This window comes from Onychostoma macrolepis, chromosome 14 (assembly GCF_012432095.1).
Source record: "Onychostoma macrolepis isolate SWU-2019 chromosome 14, ASM1243209v1, whole genome shotgun sequence".
NCBI classification, from domain to species: domain Eukaryota; kingdom Metazoa; phylum Chordata; class Actinopteri; order Cypriniformes; family Cyprinidae; genus Onychostoma; species Onychostoma macrolepis.
The window spans coordinates 15,849,314-15,872,281 of NC_081168.1; the positions used below are offsets into that span (position 1 = coordinate 15,849,314).

Here is a 22,968-nt window from a genome sequence, read left to right on the forward strand (position 1 = left end):
ATTGCGCTTCCTCGTATAACCTTTTTTTTTTTTTTTTCTAATCTTGATTTATTTAAAGTCGTTTCGTTGTTGTTAAAGTCATCATTAGGTCTCCTGGTTGAGAACCACTGTGCTACAGGTAAATTGAAGTAAATTTCCTATCCTTTTTTAGACATTATAAATCATCTTTCATGTATTCACATGTTAAGACAACAAGTGTTTGTGGATGTATTGTTTTGTGATTAAGTAATTTAGACTTGTTAGAGTCTGGCTTTGGGGGCCGTGTCTGTCTGTCGGTCCTCATGTTGGCTCTGAGAGCTGAGGAAAGTGTGGTCCAGGTTAAGGTATGTGGTAAGGAACTCTGGGAAATCATTCTTCTGCACTATTTCTAGAAACATGGACACAGCAGTCATCAACCTCTGTTTATCCCTAAAAAGAGTGGAAATAGAGAAGAGGTCAGTATTTCTCAATGTGAGCTCTTAGGTAATCACAGAGGTGCCATAGTTCTTTACAACATAAACAGTACTGTATTTTTATATTAAAAGGAGGGACATTAGATTGCATGAAAATCCATTAAACCTGTATTTATTAATCATATACATTTGCTGTAATATTTCTGTTTTAATTTACAAGCTTTAATATTTTTAGTAATATTTTTCAGTTAAAAGGTTATTTTTGAACATTAGAACTTTAATGTATTTCAGTTGCCAAGGCAACATCTTATTTTTTTCAACATCTTATCAGGTTTCTCATCTAAATGTACGTATGTGTGTGTGTTTGTATATACAGGTGCTGGTAATATAATTAGAATATCATCAAAAAGTTGATTTATTTCACCATTCAAAAAGTGAAACTTGTATATTATATTCATTCATTACACACAGACTGATGATTAGAGCTTACAGCTCATGAAAGTCAAAAATCAGTTTTGGCAATGACTGTATATACATACAGTAGTCAACATTTGAAGTGGATCAAAAAAGTTTATCAAAGTTGTCCTAAGACAACTTTGATGAAAGGTTTTGATCTACTTTAAATGTTGACTAGTGTATGTGTATGAATTTTACATAATTCACTGAACAATGATTTCTTCATACCGTCTACAAGAACATCCTGTAACCGTAGTAAAATCACTGTAATGCATGGTGTTTTTTTGTGTGAATCCCACTTCATTTTCTGATCACTATGTCTTGTTCAAGTGCACATTCCAACAAATGTTGTCTCTATCCAATGGATGAAGCATCTGTACAGCATTCTCTACCTGCTTGTTTGGCAATCTATGGCTGCTTTCAGATCTTCCGTCAGACCTTCAGCCAAACTGCTGACAAGAGCTCGGGTCACTACCGTCCCATCGTCCTCCAGTCTCACTTGGTGCCGAATCCACTGCCAAACCTGACAAATGTAGCCTCTTAGAATAAGAGATAATATATTGTAACGTGAGCTTTGAGTGAACCAACCTGAGATCTGGATATCTCTGCTGTTGCTGAATCCTCAACCTTCCCCAGATAGAAGAAATGACCTCTGCCTGTTGTACAAAGGCAATATCAATAAAACTTCCATTCATCACATAGCATAAAAGTGTTGTTTGAAAAGTCATAGGTGAAATAAAGTTTTGCACCTGAAAGCCAGGCTTCAATGAAGAGGACACCTACAGCAATGTTATACCTCAGCCCATACAGTGTTACTCCTCCCTATAGAGATATAAAGCACACAATACAAAGGCAACAGCATTTATATTCACCATACATTTATTAAACTGTTAACATGATTTGCAGTGATAGAATTCAACTGACCGCAGGCATAATGAGCAAGTCTTCAGGGGTCACAGTGATGTCTTCACGAAGCTGCAGGAGTTGATTCTGACCATGAGAGTGAAGCTGAAACAGCTGTGTGAGAGAGAGAAATATGTTTTTATATGCAAGTGCTGTTATGGGGAAGTCTATCAATGACCAGACAGAAATGAACGACTTATGTGTGACACTTACTTTTTGTATGGGCTCAATCAGGTCCATGTCGTAGACCATGAACCCATCAACACCTGCTTTGATCTCCAGTAATTTAAGTCTAAAATAACACAAAAATGATCATTTATATGGAAAACAAATAAAGAACCATAAATGGTTGAGCTGTATTGATTTGATCAGCATAATAGACTGATACAATATACAATAATGTTATGCACCCTAAGATGACTGTTAGCCAAGAAAAAGCTATCAGGCAAATACAATATGGATCACAGCAGTCTAAATAACTAGTACAATCTGTGATTAATATTGTTTGTAAGGCAACATTTGTCAGTACGATAATTGGTCCAAGATTTAAGGTATATTTCATGTCCATAATACATATTGGTGCAAAATTACAGGTCAGATTTTAATATTTAGGGTTATGGAGTTGTTTGAATCCCCAACCCTAAGTCTGATCAATAGTAATACTGATGCCGTCATCCCTAGTATAACATTAATGAAAATATATGACGTTTGGATTAAATGCAAAAACAATTAAGTTCATTTTATGTTTTATGCCATATTGTGCAGTGGCCAAGTAGTGCACAACACAGCAAAATCTCTGAAAAATCTACAAAATCGCTACAACACAATGCATAGGACTAATTTCGTTGTTAGTCTAACTAATTGTGCTCAATTGTTGGACTAATTGTGCTAATTTCGTTTTGTTGCGACTTTTTTCGCTGTATTGCGACTTGTTTCTGTTGTGTTGTGCTAATTTTGTTGTATTGTGACTTGTTTCTGTTGTGTTGTGCTAATTTCACTGTGTTGTGGCTTGTTTCCTTTGTGTTGCAGCTTGTTTCTATTATGTTGTCCACTACTGGGCCACCGTAATATTGGGATTTAAAAGTATGTGCCACTATATTCTGAATGCAATTAAGGGTTGCATTCAAATCACCACACAGCTTTTATTTGATCTGGTTGTGTCTTGCCTGGTGACAGTTCTGAGTACAGTCTTGTAGAGGTCACTCTCTTTGTCTCTAGGCAACAGCAGTGCTGCCATGCCACCTGTTGCTAGGGCACCCCTGCGGTGACACGTCTGCACTAGAAGATCCATGTAGCTGTGCAGGAAATGCTTCTCCATATCCACATATTTACTGCGATCAGGGAGGAGGAAATCAGCCCGATGACCTATAAATCAAACCATTGTTACTACTGAGGAATGTGATTGAGTCTACTAGTCGAACTTGCAGAAAATGTATGCGCTGACCGAATTTGTTGACAAAGGAAGCTGAGTAATCCCAGATGCCACAGTTTAGACCAGCAGAGTGCTCCTTGAGCTCGTACAAAATCTCCTCCATCTCGAACGACGCCAGGACACATTCAATCAACACAGTGGCCTTTATGCAGCCCGCTGGCAGGCCAAGCTACAAAATAATTCAGAATATATTAGAAATAAAATTCATGGTAGTTAAAACTGCAGTGGGGTCATATGTAATCTTTGTCAACACTCGCACCTTCTTCTCAGTCCAGAAAAAAATCTGACTCCAGAGTCTGGCCTCCTTGTAGCTCTCAACCTGCACAACATATCATGAAGGTTTTCTAGAATATGTTTGATTCTATAAGTTCTGTCCTGGTAAACAGAGTGATGTGAACTGACACTGACCTTGGACAAGTAGAAAAAAGGGCCACTCTGGTTTTGAAGAAGTAGTTTTGCATTATGAAACATCAGCAGACCAAAATCAAACAATGGACCTGGAACCTCTCGACCATTCACCTACAGAGAAACAGATAGCAGAGAAGAGAAGCACATATAGTTCACACTACCAAGATGGATATTTTACTATGCAGGATTAACTCATTTACAGCTAAAGAGATTTCTGAGTTATCTTTTGTTTTAATCTGAATCAGATGTTTCTCCAAAAACCCATTTGGAGCAATATAAACAGACAAAAATTAGACATTTACTGACATAAATTAAGAGTACAGAGCTATAACATGAATGTGAAGACTTTTATTATGAATGGCTTTCACTGAAATCTCTTGAATTTAGATTTAAATTTAGATCTAAAGCAGGAAACAAGCAAAAGTATCAATTTTCTCTACATATGCACTTCTAGGAAAAACAGCTGAAATGTTAAAAAATATATATATATATTTTCTAAAGGAGTGGTTATAAGTGATTAAAATTTTAAAACCTTACAAAAGATCATTAAATCATTAGAAGGTGAAATGTGAAACTAAATCAATTTCAAACAAACCAACACATGGTTTGGACAAACAAACAAAGACACCAATGTTCTCATCTGTGCCATTAAACAAGCTCACTACAGATCCATACTATCATGTTGTGCTCCACCATGTTCCATGCTCGAGGACGGAGCATCAGCACTGGAGCCTGAGAAATGGGTGGTACATCTGTTCAAGAGGAATATCACAGATTGTTAACGCATGCTTTCCATAGATCTCTGATGGGATTCATTTGTTAATAATATTTCACTACATTTCTGACAAAACAAGTTGCAGGAGTTAGACTCAAGACTCACCCTGAAACTGGTTGTGCACAGCCTGATAAACATTATAAATGCCCTTTATTTGATTGCGGTATGTTGGGCAGTTGCCATCATCAAAATCAATCTACAACAGAACAGAACAATAATGCAATTACAGCCAGGAATTCAGCTTTTTCAGTTTCAAATTCGTTGATGCCAAAACGAATATGGATACAAATAAACTATAATCACTGTATACACAAAAATACAATCTCTTCTGTATTCAGTGCAGTTTAGTATCTGTTCTAACTTCAATGTCATCTTATTTGCATTACTAAGTCCTACCTGTAAACCTTGGGCAGTAGATTTGAGTCCCATTATAAGACGTTGTGTATCACAGGGTGAAAGGTCACCAACGTCCACATGTCTGCAGTGCAATCGGTCTGGAACTGGGCTCACTCTCCAGCTGGGATCATTTCGGATATGAGCTGTGTCCTTCAGAAAGCCTGGCAACTCTCCAGTCAGATCCAACTCAACTTTCCGGAGGACTCGCAAATTCAAAACCTTGCAAAAGAGTACAGACATCTTTTGATGAAGACTCGTCCAAAAAAACAAACAAGCAAACATTGTTATGAGTAGCATAAATAAGTAATTGGGGTTTCCTTAATATGCATTATTGGGTTAAATTGTATTAGAATCAAGTTGAAGAGGTACCTTGTCAACCTCTCCTTGGAAGGTAGAGATGAGTTCAGACAGAAATTGCAGTGCATCAGAGTTAAAAAGAGTGTGAAACTCTCTCTCAAGTCCTGAGGGAGGCGTTTCCAGCTCAACACCTTCATGTACCTGTTTATCAGCACATTAAACCATTAAACCTGCATGATTTCCTGACACTGACAGCAAATCATCACTGACAGATGCATAGAGACAAAATTATACTTACAAAAAACTATACAAAAAAATACTTACACATACAAATAGCCTATAGTACAGAAAATATACATTTTAATGAGGGTGTTATTAGTTTTAAAACAGTCACACATCATGAGAACTTACCAACATTTTCTGCAGTCGTTCAGTAAATCTAGAGTTGGACTTTGATAAGTCTCACTGCACTGTTTACTTTTAGCCACACATGACTAGTGAGGTTTCTTTCGTGAACGAAAGCTTTTAAGGGAACGAATCAGTAAACAAACTCGACTAAATCTTTTTAGTGCCATCCTCCTTCAATGTTAAAAGTAGAAATATCAAGTCACTGCAAAGAAGTTAAAACTCCCCCCCCCCCCCCCTTATTTTTTATGTAATACATGCATATATTACAATAGAATATAATAGAATGACTTCCATATTTATGTAGTTTGTGTGTGTGTGTGTGTGTGTGTGTGTGTGTGTTGTGTTCTCCGTTTACAGTGGTAAGTTTCAGTTTTGTGATGCTCTTTTCCCCTGCAGACACAAAACGCTCTCAGTGTTATGTGACTTCTCGCGAGATTACAGTTATGTCAACGTCGTACGTGGCTACAGACCCAAACAGTGTAAGAAGACTCCGCCAGGAATGCATCAGCAAAATGCGGAGTTTACCGGTCAACACGTCAAAAACAGTCCCCGACGTTTGAATCTCTAAGTTTTGCACATGAAGCTTGAGGTGAAGGGCTGAAGGTTAAACTAAGCCTGCGTTTGAATTATTTATTTGACCCGTTAGCATCAGTACATTTGCACTGTGCCATTCTGTGAGGCACTTGTTTGTCTGTACTATAGGAAGACAGCATGGCAGATATCGAGTCCTCCTTTGAGTTTAGCTCATCTTTGACCAGCTCTTCGCTGCCTCCTCCACGGACTCGAATATTTAAGATCATCGTGATAGGAGACTCTGGAGTTGGCAAGACTTGCCTCACCTATAGATTCTGTGCAGGCAAGTTTCCAGACAAGACTGAGGCCACTATCGGGGTGGATTTTCGGGAGAAGGTTATTGAAATAGACGGCGAGAAAATCAAGGTGAGGATGCTTCTGATTTCAGGAGGTTATTTTGCAGATTGACTCAATATGTGTCAAATGACTCAATATCCTGTAAAGCCTGACACATGAATTATTAGTCAAGAGTCTTTTAAAATAGATTAGTTTATTGAACCTTTAGAGACAATGTAAATACAAAAGTTTGTGTTTTATGTTTTGTACCATATTTGATACACAAAGCTTTTTTTTTTAATGACTCGTAGAGTATGATTTTATTTTTTAAAAAGTGTAGTTGGGTAGATGTAGTTATTTATATGGCTAAAAGGTAAGATGAAATTCTGATAGCATGTAATGTAAATAATTATATCAGTTGTCAATATAAACTGTCATGCATGTACTACATTGTTTTACAATCTACATCTACAATAGGCTTTATAAGGTTGAAGAGATGGCGAATGTAATGCAGGGTTATTACATTGGTCATAACAGCTTAGTATGTAACAAAGTAAATTTCCAAAAACTCTTATGCACAAGACCCACACTTTATCAGGTATATAATACCTAACCATGTTTGTCATTTCTGCATGAACACACCCTGCATTCTCCTACAATGTTAAAGGGATAGTTCACCCAAAAATTCTGTCATTAATTACTCACCGTCATGTCGTTCCAAACCCGTAAAACCTTTGTTCATCTTCGGAACACGAATTAAGATATTTTTTAAGAAATCCGAGAGCTCTTAGACCCTACATATACAGCAATACAACTGAAATGTTCTCAGGTCCAGAAACGTAGCAAGGAGTCAGGACATCGGTAAAATAGTAGTTCTTGCTACGTTTCTGGACCTGAGAACGTTTCATTACAGTATTGCTGTATATGCAGGGTCAGAAAGCTCTCAGATTTCATTACAAATATCTTAATTTGTGTTCCGAACATGAACGAAGGTTTTACGGATTCGAAACGACATGAGAGCGAGTAATTAATGTCAGAATTTTCATTTTTGGGTGAACTATCCCTTTAAAAGGACAAATATGCATGGTATTTTATAAGTTGACAGCTAATAGCTCTCTCTTTTTCCCCTCTACCAGGTCCAGTTGTGGGACACCGCAGGCCAGGAGCGCTTCCGAAAGAGTATGGTGCAGCACTACTACCGCAACGTCCACGCTGTGGTGTTTGTCTATGATGTCACCAATGCTGCTAGTTTCCGAAGTCTTCCGTCGTGGATCGAGGAGTGCCGTCAACATGCCTTGGGTCAAGAGGTGCCTAGAATTTTGGTTGGCAACAAATGCGACCTGCGCCACGCCGCTCAAGTAAGTACCGACGTAGCGCAGCAGTTTGCCGATGCACACTCAATGCCTCTGTTTGAGACCTCTGCCAAGAACCCTTACGGAAACGACAGCGGTCAGAATAATAGTGACCACGTGGAGGCCATTTTTATGACGGTGGCGCACAAGCTGAAATCTCAGAAGCCGCTGATGTTAAGCCAACCACCGTGTGGATCAGGAGATACTGTCACTCTCAGGAGGCAGGACGAGGAGGACAGGGGAACTTGGGGCTGTGGATGTTGGAGGAGCTAATGAAGGAGTCACCTCTTACAGGATGGAGATGACAAAGGTGAAGCACCTTTTAAAGAAGCAGATTCAGAGGTACTTTTGTGTTACCAGTGAAGGGTTGAGGACACAGGAACATCTATTCTCAAGATTTCTTTTTGTATCTGATCTGGCCATTATTTTAAAGGGGGAAAAAAAACATTCCTCCATCACTCAAACCAGAGGCTTTGAGAGGTTGCATGTAGGCCCATTTGCCTTACATATACAAGCTTCATCTATTATGTGTCAGCCTAGTTGATATCATATGCCACTGCCAAACACACACTACATTTGCCTAATAGTTTTAGCCAGTTATGTAGTTCTGCAGGTGAATTGAACAATGAAATCTTCATGCATAACATGTTGCCTTTTTCATCATATTTTTTATTTTTTAAATCTGGTTTAGTCTGTGTTTGTTGTTTGTTCTCTCATTCTGTGTCACCAACACACATGCAGACACTTCCTGTGAAAAGAGAAACCGACGAACAAACACTAAATGCAGGTTATTTATAAGTGCTGCTAATAGATCTTAGACAATGTGAGACGAATTTAAAAGTAAAATAATGCTGATAACCTTTTTTTTCCAAAAAAGAAAGCCAGTCCTAGTCCACTGCCAGTGTTTTATTTATTGCCAATTTATTTTCTTCTAGCAGCCATTCATCTGAATAAAATCTACTGTAAAGACATCCGGGTTATGCATGACAACCAGTCCTTCCTATGAATCATGTCAAAATGTAGGTAAGTTAGGTAAAAAGGGACAAGGATTCGCTGACAATATTTACTTTAGTGTCTACAGGCAGGATTTGTATGTAGTATTGCTTTGTTAGGCAAATCGAAAATGATCTGTACTGTATAATTGCAGATTAGTACCTCATATTATTCATGCAATCTGCTCTGTGCATGGCATAAATCTGAACTAAGGGTCTGATAACAGTCTATATTTCAGTGTGTAATCTATCAGCACAAATATACAGATATGCTATTGGCTAAATTGTTTTTCCCTTCAGCCATCTTCTTTCCCACACTGATACGCAGAACAGAGTTCAATCCATTACAGGGAATATTCACTCATGTCTTTATGTAACCACAGCTGGTCCTGTGGAGTGCATGAAAGAAGCTCAGGCATGACATGCTTTATTTGTTTTATGGGGAATTGCCAAAAAGATGTTTTGCATATGATTTCTGGTAAATTTTTTGAAGTAGGTTGGTTAAGGGCCTGATTAGCTGATGCATTGTGTTGTTTGATTCGGGTACAATAATAGGGGAGCATGTGATTAGTTGAGGAATTAGTTGTACACGGTTAATGATGGCTCTTAAATATTTAAATGCGACGTTGAATGCACACTAAGACTTGTTTATTTGTGCTTAATGTTTTGACTCTGGATGCTTACAGAAGGTTCATATCTAATCTATCTGCCAGAAACAACATGAGCTTTGATGATTTTTGTAGGTTCATGTTGAACTGGTCTTGATAAAAACATACTCTTGGTCTGGATTCTCTCCACTGTTGTCTGTACTGATTTTTCTCTTCACCCAATGTACCATTTTAAGTGTCCTTCAGAATTTGTTTTTTTTTGGTCTTCATTAACACATTTATAACATAGTTAATGAGGTAAAATATGAGCAGATCTAAAAAAGCCACAAAAACAGCTTGAAATTTCTAATCGCAGAAAATATATGGAAGACTATTAACATGTTTAAGTGTTACATTTTTATTATAGGTAATTGTTTATTACTCTTGGGATAATTATACATCTTTGCAACCAAAGTGTATGAGCCAATTCATGATATCAGGGGTCAGCAGTTGATAAAATAGCACCTTGCAATGCCAGAACTCGAGCATGCACAACATATCTTTACTAGTCATTTGTCTGATACAACTCATGCCTTCAATGTTGGTCAGTGAGTTTGAGTGCTATAGTTTTGGGAAAATAAAGAAACCATCAATCCACTATAATCAAAGGAGTGCAAAAGAGATCGATGCTTGTTGCAGTTTTGGTTTTAACTATTTCAATGTTTTACTAAAAAAAATAAAGTACCACATCTTTGAATTTCAGCTGACTAGTGTTGTGCTTTATTTGTTTAATTAAAGACTGCATATGGGAATTTAATAATGCTTAGACTAGAGACTTATTTTAAGTAATAACACTGCAAAAATGATACTGTCCCTTGGTATGTTATTAGAGTCTGAATATCCATTGAAATGCAATGGTTTGGAAATTCATAAAGAGGCAAATAAAATACTTAATATATTGTTTATTGTAAAACAGATTTATGTTTGCAAAAATAGTCTATCATGTAAAAAGTATAAAGTGAAGGCACATGCTTTTAGAAAAAAAAAAAAAAAACACACTAAAAGATAATATAAAATATAGCACTGATAACTTAAACATCAAGATACAAATTTAAGTTGATCTGAAACAAGCAGGCTTGATGAAATCTGGACATTTGTCACTTTATGGGTAAAATTAATGAACTATATTTACCAATATTTCATTTTCCCTAGGCACACACACACATTTAAAAAAAACAGAAATAAATGACTAAGCTAGTCTGCTATACGGTGGAAACGTGGAGAGGTCTTGCTGTTCCTGCTCAGAACAGCGATCCATGAATGACATGGGGGAGTTAAAGATTCGCTCATCTCCGTCTGCAAGAGGCAAAATAAAACCTCATTACAGTTGGCCACATCCTCACTAACATCATCATAATGGCATACATTGTGGCTCATATAGCAGACGACTTATGAAATATGATTTTGTTGTCTCAGTGTGCAAATCCACTCGAACAACACATCTCTCACGTACCTTGCCAAGTGCATACAAGTTCAGTTGGAGTAACAGGGTCATTCTGAGGAACTAGAAACTCCTGTAAAATACACAACCATGCAGTAATTACAAGCTCAATCTTGTATACTGTATACTAACTTCAAAATACTGCACTTTCTTGTCTTACATAAAATTTCACCCACCATGCCATTTGTGGAGTCGTAGCAGCCGCAAAGCGGCAGACTGCGGCAGCCGACATAAGCAATGAGAGAAGTAAAGAGCAAAGACCCCACACAGGCCACCAGAAGGGTAATGTTTGCTCCTTTCACCATCCGGCTGAGCACGAACCTCTACACAAGACACAACTTTATCCACCATTTGTATGTTTTAAGCTGAGTGTTTATGGGAGAGTAAACATGATCTGGTGTGACTGTACCACTTCAGGGATAGGATGGGCATGGAAGATCTCATCATCCTCTTCTCCATAACTGAGAGTGACGCAAGCATAAACGAAGACAATCACAACAGCAAAAAGTGACATCACAGATGATACGATCATGACGTTTACCTAAAGGTATTAATGAGAACATGTTAATATCAACAGGTAGAAAGAGACAACCGTCAGGAGAAATACTGTGGATTAGTCGGATAAGAAATTACCAAAATTGGGTTTTTCTTCTGGGATGCAAAGAGGGCAAGTACACCAGGGGCAGCCATGATCTAAAAGAGGAAATAAGCTTTATAGAATCATATTGAGCATCTCAAGGGTGATGGTTAATGAAATGAGATGGAAGAAAAAAAAACCCATTTAAATTCTTTTGTATTTTCCTCACAAAACTTTTGCATTCCCCTAAGAAACTTCAGGTTTGCTTGCAAACCTTTGTGATGGAAATATGAGAAAAAACTTTATTTCAGAGCTTTTGCAAGAGAAAGCAAAGTTTCTCAGGGGAATGCAATACCTTCTTACAGAGAGAACACAAAAGCATTTTTTTCTACCATCTCATATATATATTTTTTTCATCACCAGTCCTGTTTGGGGCCCTGTAGAATCAGTCACTTAGCGCAAACACATGCCACAAGAGGGTGAAAATCAGCATTAATAAGTTCATCCTAAACCACACTACAGCAGTGAGAAACATTTACAGTAAATTGGCTACGAAGGAAAGTCATGTTAACATAAAATAGCAAAATGTGTTTTAATGTTGGATACAAAAGCTAATTCTATTTTTCCTTACATAACTTTATTTTTTATTTTTTATGTGACTTTGACTCTGTCCCAGGGCCGGGTCTAAGGGGGGCAATGCCCCCCCAGATTCTTCTTGTGCCCCTCGATCATCCACTGGATATTTAAAAAAAAATTACATTAAATTAGTTACATATTAAAATGACCAGAGATATAGCGCAGCTGTATTTTTCTTGCAGCATTCTACAGCTCCCCCACACTGACAGAATTTCATGTGAAATGTTCAAAGCCTATGGGCAGGTTATTGCTGACAGGATACGACATTCGGTAAGGGAATATCATGATATTATCTGTCAAAAACAGTATTTAACACTACACAGATCTGTACAACAGGTTACATAATGAAATACGCAAACACTAGCGCCATGAAGAAGTCTATGCTATGTCGTTCAGTATAGTAGTTAAATGTTCACAAATCATGTTCACAAAACATTCATAAGAGCACTAGACAAAGTTATCAGCTATATAGCAATAGTTATTAATAAAAACTATAACAGTAATACATTGTTGCATGAATAATAAACAACTGATAAAATTATCCACCCCAAACTATAGTAGCTACAGTAGGCCTATTAACAAATTTTGATGCAATAGGGTATGATTTAAAAACGAGCATCCCTCCAAAACAGAGAAAACATCTTCCACAAACATCTACATGTCTGTGTCTTTTAAAGTATTTATAATGTATATAATGAGTTGTATTTGTTTGTCATTATAGCCCCCCCCCCACAAAACTGTGATGGTGCATTATAGATTAACGTGGGAACTATAACTACGTTAAGTCATATTAAAGTAAATAAATGGTCAGTTTTAACTAAGGTTTCTCACCAGTCCAGCCCAGAGTGGAGCTCTAGTTTCACTCAGAGTAGTGCTCTTCCGGAAGACTGCATCCATAAATCCGCAAACCACGCAAAGCCCCGCGCACGCCACCTGAAGGATGCCGAGGACCACCACACTCTTCTGATTGAAGATGAAATACCTGTAACGGTCCATCTCAGGCCTTCAGCAGGGGAGAAGAGGTAATGGATTTCATGTTAATATATATTGTTTAAAAGAGAAAAACCCTTCAATTATGTCTCCGATCGGAGCTGGATCTTTTATCAAACGTCTAATGACTTGAAACAGTCACGATCGCTTTCCACGTTGTGCGTTGATTCTGAAACTACAAAACGACTTTACTAACTTAAGTTTACTAAACGCTATACTTAAATGTATAAAGTGGTGTATAAATCCTACAAATTGGAATAAATGTATTGACCTGTGCCGTTTTTCCTTATCACTTCCGGACCGCTTTTGTTTGGAAGCAAGCGGTGAAACCCAGCGAGTCACTCATTTACCTGGCGCGCGCGCGCAGGTGCAGCACGATGACCACGCCCCCACAGTGTGGATATTTATGGTGTTGACCTTCTTCCATTTTGGCTTAAAGAAAACCTGATTCATATTTTCAACATTTTATTAATAATATTATAGCTGTGAACACTGAAAAGATGAGTCCAATTGTGCTCTATGCTGGAGTTTTTATTGATAAATCTTTGTTGATAGCTTTTGCATATCAAAGTTCAGTTCAGTTCAGTAGAAATATTTCTCTTAACCTTGTGCCTTAGTCTCAAATTCTGTACATTCCGTTCAGTCTTTTCCCCACACATACAGTTCACCTTCCTTAACTTTCTTTTAATGGTGTAAATTTTTCTTGAAAAAAAATATCACAAATAAATATCAGCTTTGTCTGTGTAATACTGTTCTTCAAGACTGCTAGAGCCTATGTAAACGTAACTGTTCGCACATGCAAAAGGAGACAGAACAAATTGCTTTACAAGAATAATTATTGGTAATACCAACATAAAAAAAAAATCTATATTTTCAGTTCTTAGGGGAAACATGAGCAGAGCAGCAAAAGACACTAAACTGGTTTAATACTGCATAGTTATCACAAGTTGTGGTAAAGAGGTCATGTACCTCCAGTAATCGGTCTTTAAAACTTTCAAACTCCACACCATGGATTTCAGTCAAAATGCCTTTAAATCACTTGCTCTTTTCAGTCTCTGTATTCTTGTAGCGCAACCAAATCAGTCACCAACTGACACACATACTAGTCCTTCCACATTGTAGAACCATAGAAATTTTCAGCTTGCTCAGTGATCTGAGCGAGGATTTTCACAGTTACAATCCTTGTAAACTGACGAGGATACCAGGAATCAGTTCAGAAGAGAGATTACTTATTAGTGTTAGCTGCAAGAAGGTCAAAGAACAAAGTTAGAGTTTCTGGTGGTAGTTATAGGCTGGGATGGGAGATCATGTTTTTTTTCAGACAGCGTTGATGAGGGACTTAGCAGGTCTCATCAGCACCTTTTCCAGACTCCATCTGCTGAAACTCCAGCAATTGCTTTGTGTACCATTCTGGTGCCTCTGGACTAGACTTTCCTGATGGCTCATGGTCATAACCATAAGCAACAGTGAGTTCCTCATCTTTTTCCACAGCACGGATTGTTCGGATGCATTTTATTTGCCCAAAACGAGGATGGATGTACCTTGACAGGTGAAAACACCGGTTACACGACTAACCCATTATTGTCCAACAAAAAGATTTCTTTATATTTAAATAGCTATCAAAATGCTACTCAGTTTAATATAGGAAACAAAAGCACTACATCTCTGCATATTACTAAAATGAACATTAATACTCACGGATCATATTTGCAATTGGGAGCGAAAGAGTGATTGGCTTTGTGGCCTAGAGATGCACAATAATTCTCCATCAGATTGAAAGGTTCTGGAACATCAATCACAGTGTCCTCATCCAATGAAATAGTGTTCCCATTCAGGGACCAGTCACGACTATCCACCTGTTAAATTTAACATAAAAAAAATAAAATAAACCATGCATCCTTTAATATTTTTAAAAGTATTACATTCTAGCCCTGAATAATGTAAAATGCAAACAGACAAACCTCTGTATGTGTAATGCGGACACCATTATAAAAAGCCATCACTGTGTTAGCCTCAGCCTCAGTTTTTGCAAATAGCCCTTCTCCAGCTCCAGAAATAAGTGACTGTCCAACATACACACTGTTAAACCAAAAGAAGACCACCTTTCAGCTTGAATCAACAAGATGACATGACAAATACTGTATTATGCCTAGAGAACCAGCAGAATCTCCCCAATGAAATGGCAAGTAACATCACTGGAACAAACAAATATGTTTTCTGTTCAAAACGAGATTTGATAGATTGAGGTTTACATGGTTGATCACAGCTTGCACCAACCGTTGACTTTCGTAGGGGTCGGGCAGCAATTTATGACCAGCGATACATGACGAGGTGGATTTATCGTAGCAGTAAACAGGACCTACAAAAGAGTTAAAAAAAAAGAAAAAGATTAACCTACAACTAATATATACCAAGATTAAGTTTTAATGATCAGATTTGGCTTTTTAAATAGCTTTAAATTAAGTCTTGTAAATAAAAGAGAAAAATAAAACTAAACTAACTATCTGGATCAACAGTGAAGTGTGGTCTGCCGTTCTCTTGGGTGGTAAGAGTGGCAAGTCGGGCCTCAATCAGTTCTCCATCAACAAAGGAGCCATACAGAGCCGTACGCCCATCAGGATAAACATAAGCCACCGACTTTCCGGTCATCTCTCCATCTTCATTCACTTCCCCAACCACGCAGGCGCCATCCTTTAGATAGCAGAGAAAAACGAAAACTTATATACACATAAACCTGGAACTTTTCAATAGACTGATCCCAGTTCGATACATTATAATGCTGTCGATAAGAGTTTAATTTGTGATTTAAAGTGCTTGATGTTGGGCACAACATACCGGGTAGTAGACCCAGCACATGCCATAACGGATGTTGTCCTTGTACAGGCCCCTGAAGACCAGTTGACCTTCTGGATTGAACTCTTGAGCAGGTCCATTGAGCTCGCCTTCTACATAAGTCCCATGTAATGCTCCCCCATCCTCATAAGTATAAATACCCTGGCCCTGCAAAGCATCATCCACATAGAAACCCTCCAGCGTACTATAAAAGGAAAAAACAGGTGATTTTTGGTTGAAATATAATTACCTTTGTCCACTACTATCAAAATAATCCAAATAAGGCTTTTTAGTATGTAAGATTCTAAAAATTAAACCCCAAAATAAGCAAACAAACTGTGTAGAAAGAAAATATGCAAGATAATTAGATCTAAGACTGCTGGTGATGATACATGTGTCTGCATGTAATGACAGCGACTCAGTGAATATAGTTCAATCATGAAATTCTTCTGAGCAGCTTATTAGTACAATGGCAGCGCAGCCATTGTACCAATCAGCTGCCACTTTCTCATCTACACCTTATTTATTTCCATCTCAATCTGGTACAGACCTGTGGGCAATTGGAATTTTCGTTATCCTCCTGTTATCCTGGGGTTTTCCCTAGTTTACCTGGCAACAGCATGTATCCTAATCCCTATAATTCAGAGCATGTTTCAACAGTAATCTTTCCCTAATGTCAGCAGCAGCATAGCAGATCTAGTCCAGGACCAATCCTACTTGCAATACATCCTTATGAATGAAACAATAAAACGAGAGTTGTCATGATTTAAATAATGAAATCTGAGAGTCTGATCAACAGTGACTAATATTCTATTATTAAATCATATACTAGAAATCAATAATAGATCATTGGTGCCAACATAAAGTTTCATACCTGCCATCAAAAAAGAAGAACTTTCCTTTTCCATTTTTCTCCCCGTGGACAAAGTGTCCCTCAAATCTGTCGCTGGAGGAGTAAGTCACAGTGCAAAAGCCATGAGGTTGGTCATCCTCATCCAGTGGTCCTAAAAAGTCATGAAATTGTAATCAGAGATAAACTAAGTAATAGACTGATAAATAACGAATGCACTGAATGATCAATGACATTCATTTCAATGGGCCAGGTGGATAAAATCAGTTCAGTTAGATACTTGACATTCAGCAAAAATATTTAATACAAAACAACAGTCAGCTAATTAAGGGGCACTAAGTGCTGGGTTTAATGGTGACAGTCCAGAGCTGAAAACTACGTGCATCTGCAGTTTTGGATCAAGCTTTAAAGCTGAACTTGCAACTTTTGTGTCAACACCTCACTTTTTTTAACCACGTGGCTTCAACAACACTATTATGTTCATCCAAATACGAATCTAGCTTATATATATATATATATATATAGGGCATTTACAGACTTCTACAAAGATTATAAAAAGATATATATTACAAAGTGTCAGAGAATGTAATAAAATGAAAGGTATTTTAAGAGAAATCAATTGTCTAACTACGTTTATTCTAACTCAGTTCCTGGGACTTCAGATAGAACTGTAGCTAAGTCTAAAAGCCGAAATAACACTCTCTGTCACCTGGAGGATTTAAAAAGTCCCAAGCTTACGGGCCTCGGTTGCTTGACAGCTTGTGTCGGTCGGCTAATCCTCGGCGGAATGAGACTGCATAAAAGTTCAGCCTGACAGCCGAGAAGACGACAAAAACAAATTCATGCAAGGTTTGTGTATACATGTCGTACCTTCCACCACTTCTTCCATGTTGTCATCATCGCTGTCCATGATCGCGCTTCCTCTGTTGTTGATTAGAGGTATAATAGTCTGCTTTTATACGCCTGTCGCGGAAGCTTCAGCAGCGCAGAGCTGACAGTCCCCGGCGCACAGTGTCTGACATCATCAGCGCAGAACGCACGGCACAGATTTCCAGCTTCACGCGAGCGCTGTGCTCCGGAGCTGAATCATTTTGGCGAATCGGTTCACTCGGACAATTCGCTTCTATCAACTAGTTTAAAATGATTCACTGATTTGGTTTTCATTGCTTTCTATTTTGTTAATCCATCCCAAACGTAATTTTATTTTTCGCCGATGCTAACGAAACCCTACTCTTACAATGTCACCACGATGCTTTCTAGCTGCTTTTTGTTGTGGAATATATAAAAAATAAAATAAAACAAAAAAACCTCCCAAACAAATTTCTGAGTTGAATCTGACAGGTCGCGAACTGATTCTAAAGAATCGTACAGTTAGTTTACTAATCGAAAAGTTAGTTTGTAAAATTTGTAAATTTAGTTGAATCTAAGTATTATTATGGGGTCACGAGGTTGACACACGAGACATAAAGCAACTGTCATTCCCAGCTCGTACTCTTATTTGACTTGAACTACGGAATGAGTGTGATATGTTACACCCTGTGTGTGTAAACACTAGACCGGTTCTTCGAGATGGTCCTCACTGCAGAACACAAGATCCAGGGGGTGGAGTTGGATCTAGATCCAACTCCCCCCACCTTACATAGACCTAAACCTACCCGTCTCCACCCCCTGATCCATAAACCCACCCATCCCCACCCCTAAACCTACCAATCTCCACCCCCTGGATGTGGATCCAACTCCGCCCCCTGGATCTTTTGTGGGTTCTTCCTGATCTCCGAAACAGGAGGCAATCTGCAAAATAGGCGGACATACTGACCTAATTTCACACTTTTTTTTTTCTGTCTAAAAAGTAGTTGTATCTGACTATATCCCCACAAATATGACTTCGGATCTGCCGGTTCTCCTCGCAGCAGTCTCGATACTGTCTGCTCTCCATCTGAGTAAGTATCTTCTATCTACTACATCAAAAATTACAAACGTTTAGTCACTGCTCTGCAGCTGCACCTGCACCGTTCAATCAGCATACTGTAGCATTAAAAAATCTTAAAATCTCATAAAGGTTGTTCTTATAGATTCAGCAAAGTTTTTGCATTTGCTACAGTATGTGGGTCTTTGAAGATGATCAATTCTTGATGTTAAATTACAGGTTATTCTGATCAGTTTATAGGTTTCTACACTGATCCTTTTTAAAATAACTGTTTGATGTATTTATAGAATTAACTGTTTGTTGAACTTAAAACTCTTATATTAAGGCATCAGACTGTAAAAGCTTTTTATTTAGGATTAAACTAACGTGTTACATTTGATAAATTTATAAATTTGATCCATTTTAAATGTTGTAAACCTCTTGTTATGTAATTGTTAAATAATGACCTCTTGTTTTTCATCAGGTCAAGGTTTAATAAAATAATGTTTGATTCTAGGGCCATAGTGAGCTATTTTAAGATAGCTAAGTAAGTCATAAATCAGAAAGGTTCTATAAATGTTTATATGATAATCAAGGTAATAATACACTTAAAATCATACACCAGATACATGATTATTAGTCTTTTTATTTAAGTCTGGTAAAACAAATAATGATGGTGGTTGAATTTCTTTAGCATTTCAGGCAAGACGTGTGGGGTGGTCAAGGATGAAACATAAAATTATGCCACCCACTGTTACTGGTCCACCGGAGTTTGAAAGGACATTTCGTGCACAGTAAGATCTTTGAAGCCAAACTGCATCATTGATGCCTCTCATACTTCACACACATCTCTCTCTTTTCATTCATGATGTAATGTCAAAATCTAGTCAAATCTAGTTTGATTGGCAAGCTTTCACGGTCAATCCTAGCTTGAATAAACCTCTACAAACAAATCATAAAATACTAAAAATATTTCCTTCCACTATTTCTTTAGCCAAAATGGTGTAGAGTTGTATTCCATTTTCTTGGTGGTATTGTGGATCTCTGGCATCTTTTGCAACGAAGGTATGTTAAATAGTATATTTCTATAACAATGATATAGTAATAGCAGTGTTTATGGTGGACAAAAAAATAAAAATAAATAAAAAGTGGCATTGTTTTAATCTTTTTCCCATTTTTCCCTTTTCACAGTGCTTGCTGCTCTTGGAGGACTTCTGTATATTGTGGGCAGAGAGATATACTTTACCGGCTATATTCATGAAAGCAAGAAAAGGTGATAATCAAAACACAAGTTAATTAATAGGCCTATTCTGTAAAGTCAAGTTGTAACACATTACAGCCTATTTTTGCCTTTGTTTCTAGGTTGCCAGGGTTTTACTTGGTGTTGTGCGCCCTGTTTTTCCTAACTGTGGTGGCTACCATTGGAATTATTCAATCGTTTTTGGACAAATATCTCAACAACGGACTTCTCTGAATAATTTAATTCAAATTTTTCAAAACCGTTTTCACCAATTTATTAAACAAAAGGCATGTAACATACTTTCAGATAAACTTGTTGTGTTTATGTTTTATGTGTCAGTTTATTCTCATTCCAAGATTTATATTACAGTATCAATTCAGTTATAACTTTAAATGACTAAATTACTACTACTATACAATTGTTGAAAGCGTTATCTTTTGTGGACATCATGTGGACTGAATTGGAATGCTAATATATTTTGTAAGTACTTGCCTTCAAAAGTGCTGCGTCAAAACTGACAGACTTGTGCTGATTCAGGTCACCGGGGAGAAATGTGTCTTATAAATGCAAATTGTCTTGAGCAACATTGAAGGTTTATTGTTTGTCACCCGGACACTTGCATTCACATTTAGATTATTTTTGAACATCTTAGAACTTATAAGATGAATTTAAAAGGAATTAATAAACTTAAATCTTTTAATGAGTGTTTTTTCCCCCTTAATTATATCAGGAAATTAGCATCACCTTTACATGTCACATCCTTATCACAAGGATATTTAAGTAAATAAAAGCTATCTGTGAAATTTAGTTACCATGCACTTGCTTTAAATGAACCTTGCAATCATTTTTTTCATGTACCATTCAATACACCAAGTCATTAACATCAAGTACTTTAACTGTACTAAAAATGTATTGTCTTGAAATGACTGGCTGTGGTCGTAACACGTTTGACAACTACAGGACACTTCCCCTTGTTTCCTGCCTTGTCCACTGCAGCAACTTCCAAATCTTCAAGGCAGCAGATACCAGAATAATGCAAAAGGGTTGCATTGTAGCCATTTTCATCTAGACCATCATATTGAGTTATGTTGCTAAAACCCGCACCAAAAGAATTAATTTGGGTGTGATCAATTCCTGAACCGTTGCCATCTGACATAATATAAGTCACTTCCAAGATTGTATTTCCACATGACAAAAGACAGTCTGAACTCTCATTTACCACACGACACACTGGTGGAGTAAAATCTGTTACCTGAAAAGAAACAATATTAAATATTAAATACCATAGTAACTGCTTAACTTAGAGAGGTAAAGCTGTAGAGACTATGAACAGGTAACTGGACTAGGAAAAGTTGAATTGCTCATTTCTAAACTGTTTACAGTACCATGTCAGCATCTTTCATTGCTTCATTCTCACTGACGACAACATCACGGTGTGGAAAAGCCTGTGACCATCCAATCAGCATGCAGAGAAAGACTATTGCCTTTGCAATCTGAACCATTTCAATCAACTGTGAAGAGTTTAAAATATTTTTTTTTTAAAAGTACGATTAAAGTTTATGCATTTTTGATAGGAGAATTAATTTCTATTAAAACATTCCACATTTATGTTGTAACTTTTCCAGTAAAACATTTTAAGATCTTTTATATAAGATAACTCTAACAAAATTTAAAAGATTAAGCTTTGTTTTCAAAAAATATATCTTGAATTAAGAGTAGATTTAGGTTTACAACAATAAAAAACAAAATATTTTTTTGTCTTAATATTTGTTTCTAAAAGTGATTTTCTATTCAATTTGTGATTTCAGACCTTAAGTGAAATTTTCAAATAAAATATAATAGGCTAAATATATATATATATAGAGAGAGAGAGAGAGAGAGAGAGTTGCACACTATATTCTAGTGGCAAAATCAAAAGACATCAGTATATGCCTATAATATGTTCATTAATACTTACAAGTCATCAAGTTGCATTGGAGTACTTCAGTAAAAATAATTGTTGATTATTTTTTTACTTACTGTTGTGATGAAACCTTCAGTGGAAAGTAGTGAAATCTCAGGTAGCTGGTCTTTTTTCTATCTGAATTATTTTGTTGAGGTGCTTTGGTCCTAACACACACACACACACACACACATTTACAGTGTTACATTTCACAATACTGAACTTTCAAAACAAAATTGAATTTGTTATCAATGTTTAACCAGACTCCATGTTTATGCCAATGGATAGCACTTTCTCTGGTGCTTTTGGTATTTAATGTTTTCCAGGCTGTATAGTATTATTAGAATGGATAATGCCAAGTATGTCTATAAGAAATAAACATTAAATACTATTTAACATCACTGAAACAAACTAAATACATTAGGACCTTCAGTAGGTTCGGTGATGTCAACCCTAAAGTTTAGTTTTGGTGTTTAGATTAGGGGTCTAAACCTTGGCGTCATATTAGATAGAAATAGCTTCTGATAAATGCAGATTACCACTTATATAGTTCAGTACTGCTAGATTAAATTTAAGTGATATATTTAATATGATATATATGACCAAATATATTAAAGTTTTATTGTCTGTCACTGTCCTTTGCATTCACATTTAGAATTTTTTGAATATTTTAAACCTGATCAGTTGAATTTAAAAGCAATTAGTAAATTGGTAATCAAATATGGAAGCTTTTCATTATTTTATTTAAGGATTTTTTCCTTCGTTATGATATCAGTAAATTTGCATCACCTTGACATTTTGAATCTTTATGCAAAAAAAAAATCAATATTAATTTTAATTCAGAAAATGCCAGGTACCTATGGTATGTATGAATTACATTGTTACTATTTTTTGTTAGTTAAATAAATTTATATAGGACAAACACATTGTATCACATCCTTATCACATAAGTCAATATAAGATTTCTCTAAATGAACGTAGTAAGCATGCACTTGCTTTAGATAAACAGAAAAGTATAAATCATTAACAGTTGATTAGGATCATATTGATCAGGCAAGGTTACCGCTGAATGAAAATAAATGAATATACTGAATATTTGATTCTCGCTATTTCAATATAACTCGTTTATTTGTTGTTGTTGTGTTTTTTAGATAACTTGATTTATAAGCCAAAAATTAGGCTGGTTCTTTGAATTTGTTTCTTAAAATGTTTATATGATCATCAAGATATTTAAATCGTAGATAACT

General features: G+C 36.7%; 5 protein-coding genes and 1 long non-coding RNA gene across 10 annotated transcripts; 2 read left to right on the forward strand and 4 right to left on the reverse strand.

The window, feature by feature from the left end:
* Window positions 1-21: 21 nt before the first annotated feature.
* Window positions 22-5,659, reverse strand: ugl (ureidoglycolate lyase). The gene is made up of 15 exons (XM_058797186.1): window positions 5,471-5,659; window positions 5,132-5,260; window positions 4,763-4,981; window positions 4,472-4,562; window positions 4,267-4,343; window positions 3,592-3,702; window positions 3,443-3,502; window positions 3,196-3,352; window positions 2,918-3,116; window positions 1,965-2,043; window positions 1,773-1,865; window positions 1,598-1,670; window positions 1,437-1,504; window positions 1,241-1,371; window positions 22-408 (listed from the first exon to the last, which is right to left on the reverse strand). Exons 1-15 carry the CDS (start codon window positions 5,474-5,476, stop codon window positions 240-242), a joined length of 1,662 nt encoding a protein of 553 aa, XP_058653169.1. The 5' UTR covers window positions 5,477-5,659; the 3' UTR covers window positions 22-239.
* Window positions 5,660-5,916: 257 nt separating this feature from the next.
* Window positions 5,917-10,009, forward strand: rab33ba (RAB33B, member RAS oncogene family a). The gene is made up of 3 exons (XM_058797188.1): window positions 5,917-6,056; window positions 6,170-6,406; window positions 7,453-10,009. The coding sequence occupies exons 1-3, from the start codon at window positions 6,045-6,047 to the stop codon at window positions 7,939-7,941; spliced, it is 738 nt and encodes a 245-aa protein (XP_058653171.1). The 5' UTR covers window positions 5,917-6,044; the 3' UTR covers window positions 7,942-10,009.
* Window positions 10,010-10,150: 141 nt separating this feature from the next.
* zgc:113425 (uncharacterized protein LOC541425 homolog) lies at window positions 10,151-13,341 on the reverse strand. 2 transcript variants are annotated; one of them, XM_058797190.1, is made up of 7 exons: window positions 13,223-13,341; window positions 12,793-12,964; window positions 11,382-11,441; window positions 11,158-11,289; window positions 10,925-11,071; window positions 10,761-10,821; window positions 10,151-10,603 (listed from the first exon to the last, which is right to left on the reverse strand). In XM_058797190.1, the coding sequence occupies exons 2-7, from the start codon at window positions 12,955-12,957 to the stop codon at window positions 10,497-10,499; spliced, it is 672 nt and encodes a 223-aa protein (XP_058653173.1). In that variant the 5' UTR covers window positions 12,958-12,964; window positions 13,223-13,341; the 3' UTR covers window positions 10,151-10,496. The 2 variants fall into 2 exon arrangements, with proteins under 2 accessions (XP_058653173.1, XP_058653174.1); XM_058797191.1 differs by lacking the exon at window positions 13,223-13,341 and having other exon boundaries at window positions 12,793-12,982.
* On the forward strand, window positions 12,872-20,104 carry mgst2 (microsomal glutathione S-transferase 2). Of its 3 annotated transcripts, none has more exons than XM_058797194.1 (6): window positions 12,872-12,983; window positions 18,484-18,573; window positions 19,234-19,333; window positions 19,534-19,604; window positions 19,731-19,812; window positions 19,902-20,104. In XM_058797194.1, exons 2-6 carry the CDS (start codon window positions 18,513-18,515, stop codon window positions 20,011-20,013), a joined length of 426 nt encoding a protein of 141 aa, XP_058653177.1. In that variant the 5' UTR covers window positions 12,872-12,983; window positions 18,484-18,512; the 3' UTR covers window positions 20,014-20,104. The 3 variants fall into 3 exon arrangements, with proteins under 3 accessions (XP_058653177.1, XP_058653176.1, XP_058653175.1); XM_058797193.1 differs by lacking the exon at window positions 12,872-12,983 and adding an exon at window positions 17,328-17,482 and having other exon boundaries at window positions 18,487-18,573; XM_058797192.1 differs by lacking the exon at window positions 12,872-12,983 and adding an exon at window positions 17,461-17,482.
* On the reverse strand, window positions 13,462-18,189 carry setd7 (SET domain containing 7, histone lysine methyltransferase). 2 transcript variants are annotated; one of them, XM_058797187.1, is made up of 8 exons: window positions 17,504-18,186; window positions 16,658-16,787; window positions 15,787-15,988; window positions 15,453-15,642; window positions 15,229-15,310; window positions 14,913-15,030; window positions 14,650-14,807; window positions 13,462-14,492 (listed from the first exon to the last, which is right to left on the reverse strand). In XM_058797187.1, exons 1-8 carry the CDS (start codon window positions 17,541-17,543, stop codon window positions 14,291-14,293), a joined length of 1,122 nt encoding a protein of 373 aa, XP_058653170.1. In that variant the 5' UTR covers window positions 17,544-18,186; the 3' UTR covers window positions 13,462-14,290. The 2 variants fall into 2 exon arrangements, 1 of the variants encoding a protein (XP_058653170.1); XR_009274084.1 differs by lacking the exon at window positions 13,462-14,492 and having other exon boundaries at window positions 14,671-14,807; window positions 15,204-15,310; window positions 17,504-18,189.
* LOC131552948 (uncharacterized) lies at window positions 20,086-21,927 on the reverse strand. The gene is made up of 3 exons (XR_009274085.1): window positions 21,799-21,927; window positions 21,165-21,290; window positions 20,086-21,031 (listed from the first exon to the last, which is right to left on the reverse strand). It is a non-coding gene; the product is annotated as an uncharacterized LOC131552948 (long non-coding RNA).
* Window positions 21,928-22,968: the final 1,041 nt, after the last annotated feature.